Source organism: Sceloporus undulatus, chromosome 2 (assembly GCF_019175285.1).
Source record: "Sceloporus undulatus isolate JIND9_A2432 ecotype Alabama chromosome 2, SceUnd_v1.1, whole genome shotgun sequence".
Lineage (NCBI taxonomy): Eukaryota > Metazoa > Chordata > Lepidosauria > Squamata > Phrynosomatidae > Sceloporus > Sceloporus undulatus.
Genome location: NC_056523.1, coordinates 240340578 through 240354550, shown reverse-complemented (window position 1 = coordinate 240354550; position 13973 = coordinate 240340578). Strand labels below are relative to the sequence as shown.

Below are 13973 nucleotides of genomic sequence, written 5' to 3'. Positions count from 1 at the left end.
ATTTACAGAATGAGAGCCAGCATGGTGTATAGGCTTGAGTGTTGGACTATGTTTGGAGACTGGGATTGGATTCGCCGCTTAGCCATGGAAACTCACTGGATAACCTTGGGTGAATCACACACTCAGCTCCAGAAGGCCCTGTGATAGGTTCTCCTTAGGGTCACCATAAGTTGGAAATGACAAAAACATAGAACAACAACAAAATTTGCAGGATATGTGTGTGAGCATATATGGGCAGTGAAAAATGATGTTGTCCTAATCCTACAGTGTATTGTGTACACAAGAAAACAAATCCCATGTCCATGGGAGAACAACTTGAGCCTAAATCAGGTGGGAAACTGCAGCCACATGAGATGTCAGATCTTTAACTGGTCAAGTCCTTGATGGCTACAGTTCAAGAATTTTGACTTGGCAAAAAAGCCAAGTCCCTACACCCTTGTTGCTGCTTTATAGAGCTGGCTACTTCCTGAACACAGCACTCTGCAGCTGGCTTCCAGTGCTCACTCACCATCAGCTCAAGAACTTCAAATAACAGAGGATGAAAATGAGGGTGTGACAGGACAGCAGAGTGTCCCCCCTCCCACCCAAAGGAAGGTACACACACTGACATCCCAGTCCCCTACACCCCACTGCAGCTAGAAGCCAGCTGGTTCTGCTGTATAAAGCCAGCTACGTCTTAAATGCCTGTCTCTGGGGGTGGGGGTGACTCGGAGAACCATCTGTCCTATAGCACTGGCAATGCCTACCCTTCCCACTAAACCTGGTTCTGAATGCACACAGAACCAGACATTCAGGAAGTGGCCTTTGGATATCTCTGCCTCCAGTTTTCACTTCTTAGCATTGGTTGCTTTTAGTGCCAAGCAGTTGTACTGACTTGCTACTGGTTTGCCAACGGATCACACCAGGCAGGTTTGTACCACTAAATTTAAGCGCCAGGTCTTTCAGTTCATGGTTAGGAGAATAGGAGATATTGAGGGGCCCTATGCACCACATTTTCCCCACCTCTGCCCTGTCCTTTAATATCTGATCAATCACCTCCTTCTTGTATGTATTCTCTCTTCTCCTCTTCAATGCCCTTTGAATGATGCCTTGCTCAGGATACCTTTCCTACCAGACACAAGGCTGGCGGTCATATTGAACACAGCCTTCTTTGTGATGGTGCCTTTCTAATGGAACTGTCTCCCTCTGGAGACCCATTATCACTTTTAAAGGGTTAGTGAGCAGTTTTTATATAGTATGCTAGGGCTAGAGCCAGTGTGGTGTAGTGGTCTGAGTGTTGGATTAGGACTCTAGGAAACCAAGGGGACAATTCCCTGCTCAGTTATGGCAATCTACTGGGTGACCTTGGGCAAGTCATACTCTCACAGCCTTAGAGGAAGGCTATGGCAATCCTCCTCTGAACAAATCTTGCCAAGAAAACCCCATGATAGGTTCACCTTAAGGCTGCCCTATGTTACAAATGACTCAAAGGCACACAACAACAATGCTAGGACTACTGATCTAAGAGTTTTTATTTTTTTTAAAAAAACACATCAGGTTTTAAAGAACCATGATGCCTTTTGTGGTTGGCCGCCCACAATGGCATAAAATATATGCAGGCTTTCAAGGTTTTTAAATTTCTTCATCAAGCATGATGTTCCAAAAGCGAAAGGAAGGGAAAGCAGGGGGAAGACTAGACATTAAAAAGCCTGAAACTGCATGTTGTCTCTCAGATGTTTATTGCTCCCCAGATCTGTTGGAAATGCTAATTCAGTAAATTCTGTTCTGTTCTGTAAAGATATACAAGAACACAAACACCTTTTTATGTTTCTGTAGCAACCTGTTTCCATGTCTGTATTGATACTTAGTGTTCCATTTAACAATCTGTAATGTATTTTAACCTGGTCATTCTTGCAACCATAGCCAAATACTGTATATTCAAACTATCTGAAGCTTTTCCTCAGAATGCCACTGCCTAGGCATGGTGATGTTTTTGAAGAAAATCCATTCTCAGAATTAATCAAAATACAATACAATCTACTCTCAAAGCATAATTTAATTATTGATATAGAGATCCATTCATTATTCACTTCAGTGCTTAAAATAAGAGTGGCATGATAAATTATCAAGCAGGTATGTGATAATCATTCAGATTTTATAATTTGTGTCTTTTCTTTTCTCTTTGTAGGAAGCTGAATTTCATTCATTGAAAGATGCTCTTTCTTTTGTATCATTAATTGATGGATATTACAGATTAACTGCAGATGCTCACCACTATCTCTGTAAAGAAGTAGCACCTCCTTCAGTTCTTGAAAACATTCTGAGCAACTGCCATGGGCCAGTTTCGTAAGTAACAATTTTATAAGACTTCAATATTTTATAAGATTTTGAGAGGGAATGTTCTTTTAGATGGAAAAATGCTCCACTTTGCTTGAGGTGATTTTTCTGCTCCAGCAAGAGGAATTTTATTGAAGAAGCAATCTTTCACATGTGTAGCCAATTCAAATACAGTTATACCTCAGTAGATCTCAAGTAGATGTGTTCCTGGGCAAGGCTTCTTTAACATAAAATTTGGTTCTCAAGGCATAAATAGCATGGAAAGAATAGCGATAGGTTCCTACACCACAAAAAAAAGAAGAGCAGTTCAACATGTTTCAGTGAACATTTTATTGAAAACCAAGGTCCATTACAGACCGCCCAAAAGGGGCGGTCTTGGGCCGCTGCCGGTTGCAGCGGAGGAGTTGCAGCAGCCAAACCGTGCGACTCCTCCGCGCTGCAAAGAAGGAGCGTGAAAATCGCGCTCCTTCTGGCAACCCAGAAGAGACGCCGCAAGTGCCAAAGCGCGCACTTGTGGCGTCACGTGCGGACGCAGAGCGTTCGCTACGTCAAAATGGTGGCAGCTGTGTGGAACGGCTGCCACCATTTGTTACAGACTCTGTCCGTAATAGGGTAAGGGGCGTCTGGAAGATACGCCCCTTTTTCAAAATGGGACGTCCTAAGGACGTCCCTTATGGCGGTGTGTAACGCGCCCAACAATATCTGCATGCTAAATTAAACAACCTGGTTAGGTAAACCTTGCAAGAGTAAACAAAAACATTTTTAATTTTTCAGAGACTACTTGAATACTTCTGGCAGAATGCATCTAAGGATGACCTTCTTTCACCAACCTCTGCTCTTCTTATCACTTCCATTTGGCAGCCAAATGTGCAGGCCTATGCTTTTTAACATAATGTGGGGGAGCTGATGAATCTGTCCTACTTGCTCACCCCTGTCTTCTCTGTTTTGCTGTTAAAGCATATTCTGTAAGGGAATCTGGATGCAGCTACTGAAAGCATGCACCATAATGAAATCTGGAGGCAGCTGCTATGTTGCATATAGTAGGCAGGTACACACAGCTACAGTAGAATCAGCTAGACTAGAATCTTATTTTTTCCTAACTCAAGCTTTATTGCACCATTTACTGCAAACATGCTGCTGCAGCCTGGCACTGAAAGTCTGTGTTTCTTCAGCCATCCTTTAGCATCCTTACAATGCCAGTGCTAAACTTCTAGTTAGATGGAGAATAAAGAGAAAAGGAGAAATTGGTCAGTCATGAAAAGACTTTGTTAAAAGGAGCTTCTTTGTTATTGGCTTTGTTAACTGATGTATACCCGTATATATTTGGATTTGCCCATCCATCCTAAGTCACTGGTTTTTATAGGGAGTTACTGGCCAGACCATTTGATTTTTAATATACCTTACATTATTTCCTCATTGTTTGCCCATTATCCTGGTTTTGGAAATTTTTTGGAACTTTGGTATAAATATATGGGAAAGTCTCCTTGAGGTTGCCTTTTGTAACAGATTTATACTTGTTTGATTCAATCACAAAACATAATGTAGTTTTGAAAATCTTTTCTTCTCTTCTTAGTTTGAACTGTCATGCAGTGAATGGAGAATAACAAATCTTAAGGAGTTCCACTCATAACCTTAATATTGATCTATGATGTCACAGGCAGAGAGTTTCCTAATGTGCTCACTGTGTGATCTAGCAGAAACAAAACGTTAAGCTGAGTAAAAAGAAAAGGCAATTTGGATAACAGTTACTTAAATGATTGTGGGGAACACAGAAAATTGCTAGCAAAGGAAATTACTTTTCAAACCAATGCTTCCTTGTTAATTTTTCTCTAAAGACTCGAGGGGAAAAAATGATTTAAGCTCAGAGAGTTTTTTTGGTACATTTGTATAATATTTCCTTCTTCTGAAGAGCTAAGTTGTGCACTTTAGTTAAGATGACCACAAAAAACAAAACGAAGTGTGAGGTATACAGGAAATGATTCATTATGTGAGTTTCTCTGTGAGGAAGCCAAAGGGCAACCTTTATCTTCAGGAAACCATCTTTTTTTTTGCTGGAAGGTAGAATTCATATCTGACTTAATAGGGTAAAGGTTCTCTTCCATCTAATAGCTGGGTGTGCCTTCTGCATAGATTTCAGGTTCTTTTTGGAACTCTTTTGAGTTCTGCTTTCTGACTTCTTCATTTTTATTCTGTGGTATTCTTGCCCCCCCCCCCCATGCTACTTCCTCTCTCCCACACAAGGATTTGAACATCGGAAGACAGGTTTGGGGGGGGGGGGGGAGGCAAAACGGACCTTCTCATTTCCTGAGGTGGTATCCAACTGGTGTTTTGCTATAGATGGAAAGCATATTTGTACTGTGTATAAAGATATTTCCATATATCTGTTCTGAATCTTCTATCGTTCAACTTCATTTGATAGTGCTGGGTTTTAGTACTGTGAAGAAAGGAGAAAAAACACTCCTTATGCACAGAAAGACTGTAACTGTCCCCATCCCACTTTGGATAGGGGTAAAAGGTAAAGGTAAATTTATTCCCCATTGACAAGGTTGTCAAGTTGTGTCTGACCATAGGGGGCGGTGCTCATCTCCATTACTATGCCAAAAGATCCAGCATTGGCAGAGACTACTCTGTGATCATGTGGCCAGCATGACTGCACAGAATGATATTTACCTTCCCACCAAAGTGGTACCTATTTATCTACTTGCATTTGCATGCTTTCGAACTTCTAGGTTGACAGAAGCTGGGACTAGTGACAGGAGCTCACCCCCATCATTCAGCACCCTGGCCTTGAACTGTCAACCTGCCGATCTTGCAATTAACAGAATCAACATGAATTAATGAACAGATCTGAACATAAATTTACTCCATTGATAAGACAGAGGGGGGATTGTTTTTTCAAGGTGGCTGAATTGCTCCTGTGTGGAACAGGAGTGCGCAAGCAGACTTCCCATAGAAGTTTCAACCATGCTGTCTGGTCTTTTCAGTTTGAAAACAACAGCTATGGCAGATAAAAAAGAAGCACACTAGTTCCTGTGCAAGCTGTCTGGCCCATCAAATGCACTGGCAAGTCAGAGTCCCAACCATATATTTAGGCAATGAAAAATGAATGACCCTGTGCACCTATTTTGACTTCCCGTACACCATTGCAGTAGCATTTCTTACAAGCTGTAGATACAGGCAAGCATAGCCAGAAAGTCACTAATATTCACTTCACTGAGAAGTTAGAACATTGCACCCAACAACAGTATGTCCAGCCCTGTCAGAATCATCTTTAGGACAGCGAGCATTTTAGTTAAAGAAATCATGGTTTCTGTAGCTAATGTAATGCTAGTTGGGATGATATCTCCAATAAGCAGGATAGAGAGGTGGGGGGTAAGTCTTTATGAGACCTCTAGATATCTGGCCCTTACATTTCCAAAATCAAATGTTTCTTTTCTGCAGGGGGGCTGTATCTGAGAGAATGGTGTTTCAGCATTAACTAAGCTGTTAACCATAAAAACTCCAGCCTTCCACTGTTCTTATGCATCTGAAAGGTGAAGACTTCCTTCTTGGGGAAAAAAGGGAAAGTTTTAATATAGGGTAATTTACCGTTCTCAGGCTATGCCAAAGGGTCATCCATCTGGACAAATGAATGCATGTGGTTGGCTACAGATTAATGTAAATTGAAGATAAATGACAGTATGGTTATGCCTGTTTCTTTAAGTTCTCATACATTTGATAATTTGTTGTATTAATTTCAGGAATCAGTAGTGCTAGGAAATCAGGGCTTTCTCCTCTAGCCAGGCTTGAAATGGGAGAGCACTTAAAGTTTCTTTCACCTAGTTAAATCAGATTCAGTTCTGCCTTTCACCAAGAACAATCACTTCCCCAAAGTGGAAACTGATCTCTGGTTTCGTTTAACTAAAATTCGCAATAAGTCATAATTTCCCCTTTTCTTGAAATGTGATACCAAAGATTTTCTTTGTAAAACACAAATAGTGGAATATATTCTCGCTGGCAAAAGAAAGCTATAGCAGGAGTACATTTGCTATAATTTATAAGTGTTTTTAAGTGTGTAGTCACAGTGTATTTGAACTTGAAAAGGTCTTTATGTGGCATTAACATCTAATTAATCCTAAAGAGTGGTCTGTAGCTCAAAGCTTCTTATTAAAAAATGTTTCCCCCTATATATTTTTTTAAAAAACAGCATGGACTTCGCAATCAATAAATTGAAGAAAGCTGGCAATCAGCCTGGCTATTACGTTCTTCGTTGCAGTCCAAAGGAGTTTAATAAGTACTTCCTTACCTTTGCAGTTCAGGTAAGTCTTGATGATAAGAATGTCCAGTTGCAATGAATGTGAATAAAAATGAAGAGGTTCAAAATTTCTAGGATTGTAGGTTTCTGCTAACCCACTTGAATATTATGCACCTGGAGCATCTTACCATTCTATACATTAAGTAGCATTTATTTATTCATAGTAATTTTTGACACAGTTTATCAAGATTGATTACAAGCCAGTCTCAGTAGTCAGGCTTACAATTTAACAATACAACACACAAAGCAAAGAGATGAAGGAGAAGATGGAAAGAGGCAAACTTGGGCACTAATTCCTAGTTAGAGATTTCTTAAAGATGAACTTTCTCGCAGGGAGGGCAAAACAATTTTCTTGCAACTGCCCCTTCTCTGGTGGATACATGGGGCCTGGCAGGCCTGTCTCTTGCAATTGCACTTTCTGAGTGACAGGAAACGTAGAAAACTCCCTTACTCGGATGGAGTCAGGCCGTTGGTTCATCTAGCTCAGTATTGTTGGTTCTCACTGGCAGCAGAGGGCTCTTTCTAGCCACTGCATGGAGATATCTGTCATTTGTAGCTGATCTCCCATCCTATCCAAGTATGAGCAACCTGCCTAGCTTCTGATTAGATCATGTTCAGGTGGTGCAAGCCTATAGTGGTCTTTTGTCCTTCGGTTGATGGTTGAGTGTGCTGCAGTCTGCATATTAAAATGATGCTTTCTTCATTCGTGGTATGAAGTTTTGAACTGGAGATGCCTGTTGTCCCTCCTGCTGTGACATTTATTCTCCTGTATGTCTTTTGTGGCCAATCCACTTCACTAAATTTTAGGCAATATTATTCATTCATTCATTTGTTCATCCAATTTATATACTACCTTTCTTCCAATTTGAGACCCAAGGCATTAGCAATTCAGACCATTCAAGCTTGTTGTGTCAAAAGAAAACATTCTGCTGATGCCTCTGCTCTCAGGTCTCTTGTACTGTTTTGGTTACCCAAGTTGAGTAACTTGGAGACTTGATTTTGCCAAAGGTTAACTGATAATTTAATGAGGGTAAACAGAAGTGTTGATTTAAAATAATTCATTTCTCTCCCTTTTAATTATGCAGCAAGACAGCACAGCTGATTATAAACATTGCTTGATAACAAAAAATGAGAATGGAGAGTATAATCTCACTGGGACAAGAAGAAGTTTCACAAACCTTGTGGATCTTTTGAATTGCTATCGGACAGAAACTGTCCGTTCGGATAGTATAATTTTCCAATTTACCAGATGTTGTCCTCCAAAACCAAAAGGTAAAGAACTGGTCTGCTGTGTTGTTTCTGTTGTTATTTTTAGCTTACTTTTCTTTACTAAAATATAATTCAAGTGACTTATACAAACTACTGTTGTTAGCACTTATTATAAATAAGAAAAAGCTGTAAATCTATGCACCTTATTATATTTTTATCCCATTCTTTCTTCAAGGAACTCAGGCTCCATATATTGCTTTTCCTTTCCACCTTTTTATTCTCACAGCAATACTTGGACATAGGTTGTGGCAATGAGAATTAAAGTGACTGTTTTAGGAAACTTTATGGATGAGTGAGGAATTTCAGCTGTTCTTTCCAAACTAGAAACCTTTGCTGTTGATAGATGCAAAACAAAATAATATTTCTATCCAGTAGCGCATGACAGATGTAGGCCTATTAGTTTGCTAATGCATATTTGAGTCTTCTTCATTTGCAAACGTGAATGAGTTATCAGATGTCTTGTGTCAGCTCATTACAGACAGTTCACACATTTAGTTGGCACTCAACAAGTGAAATGTGCCCATAAATGAAATAGCACTCTCATCTTCTCACAGATAAGTCAAATTTACTAATCTTGAGGAGCAATGCCGCCTCTGATGTGCCCACCTCACCCACCTTGCAGAGGCACAATAATATCAACCAGATGGTCTTCCACAAAATCCGGAATGAAGATCTGATTTTTGTAAGTTCACCAGACTGGTGTTCCTATTCATATAGTTCTATGATCCATGATGCAGCTACTTTGAATTAAGTTTTATTAATAAAAAGCCACTGGGACCATTTCTCAGTATATGTTATTGGAAATAATTTGCACAAGGGGGAACATTATGCTTACAGAAAACTGGACATTTATTGTGCTAAATGCACAAGGAATACACAGTTCTTTCATCGTATATTTGAAAAATGATGTCATTTGCTTTATGAGTAAATTATGAATCAGCATGTGCTATAATTTTCTTTTTCTAGTGCAGCTTTATACTTCTATTCTTAAAATAAATGTAGGCTAAATATAAACCATGTGACATCCTAATAATCAGTTGTGCACCTTGCAGCTCATTTTCGAAAGCCTTTCTAGCCTTATTACTGTCAGATGATTATTCCCAGGCAAATAAATCTGTTTGGTCTACTGCTTTTAAATTTATGTATTGCATTGAACTCCTGTTGGCGAATATCTTCCCCAACAATGGTTACATCGGCTAGGAAAAAGAAAGCCAAAACAGGCAGCATAAATGAGTGAGAAGATTAATGTAAGTAATAACATCCTATTGAGTTCAGGAGCTTAGGTTTCTACCCTCACCCAGATACATTCCAGTCAATCAGTCTCATCTTCATAACTGTTGGGTTATGTTTGCATAATGTTTTTGTGTACTCAGGGTGGCTGATACCAGAGCAAAGAATGAACTGTATCAGTAACTCAGCACCAGGCTAGGGGATAAGGGAAGGTGTCAGCATCTCTTTTTCCCTTCCAGATAGAGTGCAACATGGTGATGGATAAAAGTAGAGGTCCTCATGTAGATTAGTAAATAGTAAAATAATAGACAGTGAGAAGTAGAAATAAATAGTCAATGTTCACAGTGGTGTAAACAGTAGAGTTTGAAGGAGCTGTATTGGGACCAGTCCCTTTTAACTTATTCATGTGCCACTTCAAGATACTGTTAGATATGGGAAGTGATAAATAAATCTGTTTGGTCTACTGCTGAGGAAAATCTGTATACCACAGAAGTGGTATACACAAATGTATAGTGTGTGAAGAATATGAGACTTGGAAAGGCTGCTTTTGGAATGGGGGATTCTGGGATTTGTAGTGCAAAAAGTAACTTTTCCAAGTTTTGAATAACACATGAGCGCAGAATTCTGTGCTTAGGATCTCAGCATTCATTTTAAAAATTGTTTTGTTCTTGTACATACAGCTTATTAAACATCAACCTGGGTTTTATAAACTAATCAGTTGTCAGGTTAGAATATTTGTAATTGATTTCCTTCAGTTGATGCATTTAAGTTATCTTGAGTAAATTTATCTGCTCACTTAAAAAATCATTTCTCCCACATAGAATGAAAGCCTTGGTCAGGGTACCTTCACTAAGATTTTCAAAGGTGTGAGGAAAGAAGTGGGAGACTATGGTAAGCTGTATCAAACAGAAGTCCTACTGAAGGTGCTGGATAAAGTGCACAGGAACTACTCTGAGGTTTGTATATGGGTTGGAATATTCCTTGGGCTTTTTTGGGCTGGAGGCTTCTGGGACTTGTAATCCAAAAAGTACATTTTCCAAGCTCTGAGCAGAGGAGTAGCAGTAGTGCTGAATACTGAGGACCTTATCATTCATTTTGAAAACTCCATTTTTTTTGTACAGCTATGAAGGAAAGTTTGAAAGTGTACAAACCTAAGCAGAGGGGCAGCATTGCACCAAAAAGAATATACTAGAAAATTCTCAGTGTGTGGTGAGGAAAATCCAGTTACAGATATATCTATTATACCTTTTCCCTTAAAAAAGGGACATACTGTCAACACTCTAGGAACACTAGGAGTTCTGAGCTCTGTGAATCAATCATTCAATTAGATATGCATGTACTGTAATTTGATGGTTATCAGCACACTGAACTCCCAGCTTTTGCCTCTGCTGTATTTTCCCCCTTGTTAAACAGTATGCAAAGAAGGCCTGGAGAAATTTCAGACTTTTGAGAGGGACAATTATATTTCTGAGTGCTAGGGAAAGGATATTCATCAGTGATTCAGCTTCCCTTTTCTCCATGACTAGGATGAGTTGAATAAATTATACAAAATATGCCAGTCTGTTTAATTTCTATAGTATACATAATTCACGCAATTCAGCTGCCTTAGATACAGAATTTGGATTCATTTCGTGTTTTGTTTTGCTTTTAAGACCATGTATATGCCAAACCCTAAGTACATTTTAATCTGTATGAAGAATCTGCTTCATGAATTTCTGAAGAGTAATTTCCTGATCATGAAATAACCAAGGAGATAATGACAGTCTCACTGTGTCTTGTGAGGTCAAATGTGTTGAAACTCATTGAATGACGAAGCTATTAAAGCCTCCACACTCCTTTGAGACTTTTGTCTTTTGAATTTTTTTAAAAAAGAATATTACTTGGAATTCAGGAACAGACTACCAGTTATTTATTGGCAAGAATCAGCATTGTAAAGTGTTCTTTTGTGTTCATCAGGGATTTTCCTATTGCTGTAAAATTGGCATGATATACTGTTAAAGTGGGTGTGCATTGTGAGTAAAAGAATTATTAAAAACCAGGCCTTGAGAGACCAGTGTTACTTAATCAATTATGTAGTATTGCTGCAGAAGATGGGGAAATTAAGCTATGTGAAAATAAAGGTGGTTTTAATTAGATCTAATTCCTAACAGTTCCCATTAGGGTTCACTTTGTTAATTGTTCTTCCCTTTCTCTTGCAGTCTTTCTTTGAAGCCGCAAGCATGATGAGCCAGCTTTCTTACAAGCACTTGGTATTAAATTATGGAGTTTGTGTCTGTGGAGAAGAAAGTGAGTAAACCTGGCTAATTGTTTACGCAGTCTAATTAGAGCTTTTTTCTTGTTTCCCACTGTGTAAATAGCCATTTCAGAACTTATTTACATCCTTATCATGTACAGATTATTTCATGACAACATCTGTGCTCCCTTGTCAATTTGTGATACACAGTGACCTGTTGTTGTTGTTGTTGTTATTATTAACCACCCTTGAGTTGATCTTGATTCATGGTAATCCTGTGGATGAGACATTTCCAAGATTCCCAAACCTCCACTACTCTCCTTATTTCCTGCAAATTCATACCCATGACCTCTCTAATAGAGTCCATCCATCTAGCATACAGCCTTTCTCTCTCTTTCTGCTTCCTTCCACCTTTTCTAGCATTATTGCTTTTTCCAGTTTGTCATGCCTTCTCATGATGTGACCAAAATACTACAACCTCACTTTAGTCATCTTGGCTTCCAGGGAGATTTCTGGCTTGATCTGTTCTAGGACCTATTTGTTTTGAGGTTTTTTGTTTGTTTGTTTGTTTGTTTTTTGGGGCTGTGCATGGAATTTGTAGCACGCTCTTCCAGCACCACATTTCAAATGAATTGATTTTCTTCCTACTCACTTACTCAACTGTCCAGCTCTCACATCCATACATGGCAATAGGAAATACAGTGGCTTGTATGATTCTAACTTTCAGGCTCAGTTGTATATCTTTGCTGTTTAGGATCTTTCCTAGTTCTTTCATAACTGCCCTTCCTATTCTTAGTCTTCCTCTGGTTTCTTGACTGCAGTTCCTGGTTCTGATCAATGTTTGATCCTGGGTATGAGAACTCTTTTACTATTTCTATTTCCATATTGTCTAGGTTGAATTTTTGTGTATTCTCTGTTGTCATTATTTTTGTTTTCTTTATGTTATAAGTAAGCCTGCCTTTGCACTTTCTTCCTTGATCTTCCTTAGTAGCTGTTCCAGGTCTCTGATGTTTTCTACTAGCATTATGATGTTCTTTGTGTATCTTAGATTGTTGATATTCCTTCCTCCTATTTTCATTCCTTCTTCTGTATCCAAGCCTGCTTTTCATATAATATGTTCTGCATATACATTAAACAGATAAGGTGATAAGATGCAGCCTTGTCTGACCCCTTTACCAACTGGGAACCATTATGTTTCTCTGTGTTCTGTTCTGACAGTAGCCTCTGGTCCTAAGTACAGATTCCTCATCAGGACTATCAGATGTGTTGGCACTCCCATGTCTTTAAGGGAGTTCCATAGTTTTTCATGATTTATGCAGTCAAAGGCTTTGCTGTAATCTACAAAGCACATGCTGATTTTCTTTTGGAATTTCTTGGTGTTCTGCATTAGCCATCATATGTTTGCTGTGTGGTCCCTAGTTCCTCTTCCTTTCCTGAACCCTCCTTGGACTTCTGGGATTTCTCTCTCCATGTATATGGTTGGAGTCCATGTATGTTTCAGAATTTTGAGCAGAATTTTGCTTGCATGAGAGGTTATCACTATGGTCCTATAGCTGATGCAGCATTGTGACTGCTTTGGTATAAAACAAAAGAAAGCCATTGTGGCCTTCCAGTTGCTGAACTACAATGCCCAGGAAGCCAAATGAGCATAGGCTGTTGTGAGGAATCATGGGAGTTGTAGTTGTCTATCCCTGATGTAAAGAATCATTACCTCCTTGTGCCTTTTTTTGCAGACTGTTGCATTTAGAATACCAATCCATTGCTTTTTCTTAAAAAGTCTCTTAGTGCTTTTTGCCCTAGTTTTGCAACAGAACTTTAGAAACAATTTGATCAGTAGTTGAAGCATGTGATTAATCAAAGGTAGCACATTTCCTTCACACGCACATCACATTCCCTGCAAAACACACACATACAGCACTGGAGATCTTAATTCTCATTGGATTGCTTAAAAACAAACCATATTAATGTTTTCCATTAATCTTTCTGATAGTCTTCTAAAGGGTTTGCAGCAACATCAGAATCTTTTTTTCTCTTTTTCTACCTCTCTTTCCTGTTCTGATAACATGAAATTAGATAAACTTTGTCAGCTCCATCAGCAGTGTTTAAGTCTATATTCTTTAGGCTTTCTAACTTTCAGTATTATAAAGTTACCAGCTCTGTCAGCAGTGTTTAAGCATATAGCCAGCCTTCTGAAATTTCAGCATATCAAGCAAGCAGAAGCCTGTGGCCAACCTGGACTGAAGTTGCTTGCCAATTGCCCATCATTCATCTCTCCATGTTGTGCGACTAACCTCTCCTTTTTGGGGGCCATCATTCCTTGTATCTTCAGGATTTTGCAGACACACACGCTTATGCAAACCTCTTAGTTACATCAGTCAGCTTAGGTTCAGACACAGCCAGTTGAAAGTACCATGGTGATAACAGGTGAGTAAGAACTACAGAGGAATTTGTGTCTGTCCTATTTCTTGTAATCTTGATTTTGTTCAACAGGTTGTCTAGTTTCCAGCCACTAATGGAAATGCTGATAATCCTGCTAACAGGAAAAATAATTAGTGCTCCATCCAATGAGCCAACCAACCAACCAACTGTTGCTTTGTTCTCTACTCCACCTTTTCCCAAACTGGGACTCAG

The 13973-nt window shown here is 39.2% G+C and overlaps 1 protein-coding gene across 1 annotated transcript in view; it reads left to right on the top strand.

Annotated features, from left to right (window-relative positions):
* The window catches only part of JAK2 (Janus kinase 2), a 60765-nt gene that overhangs the window by 28496 nt on the left and 18296 nt on the right, over positions 1-13973 (top strand). Inside the window, exons 8-13 of the mRNA XM_042450294.1 lie at positions 2168-2325; positions 6503-6614; positions 7696-7882; positions 8434-8561; positions 9931-10065; positions 11308-11395. Of these exons, the coding sequence (XP_042306228.1) occupies positions 2168-2325; positions 6503-6614; positions 7696-7882; positions 8434-8561; positions 9931-10065; positions 11308-11395 (808 nt within the window). The remainder of the gene's footprint in view (positions 1-2167; positions 2326-6502; positions 6615-7695; positions 7883-8433; positions 8562-9930; positions 10066-11307; positions 11396-13973) is intronic.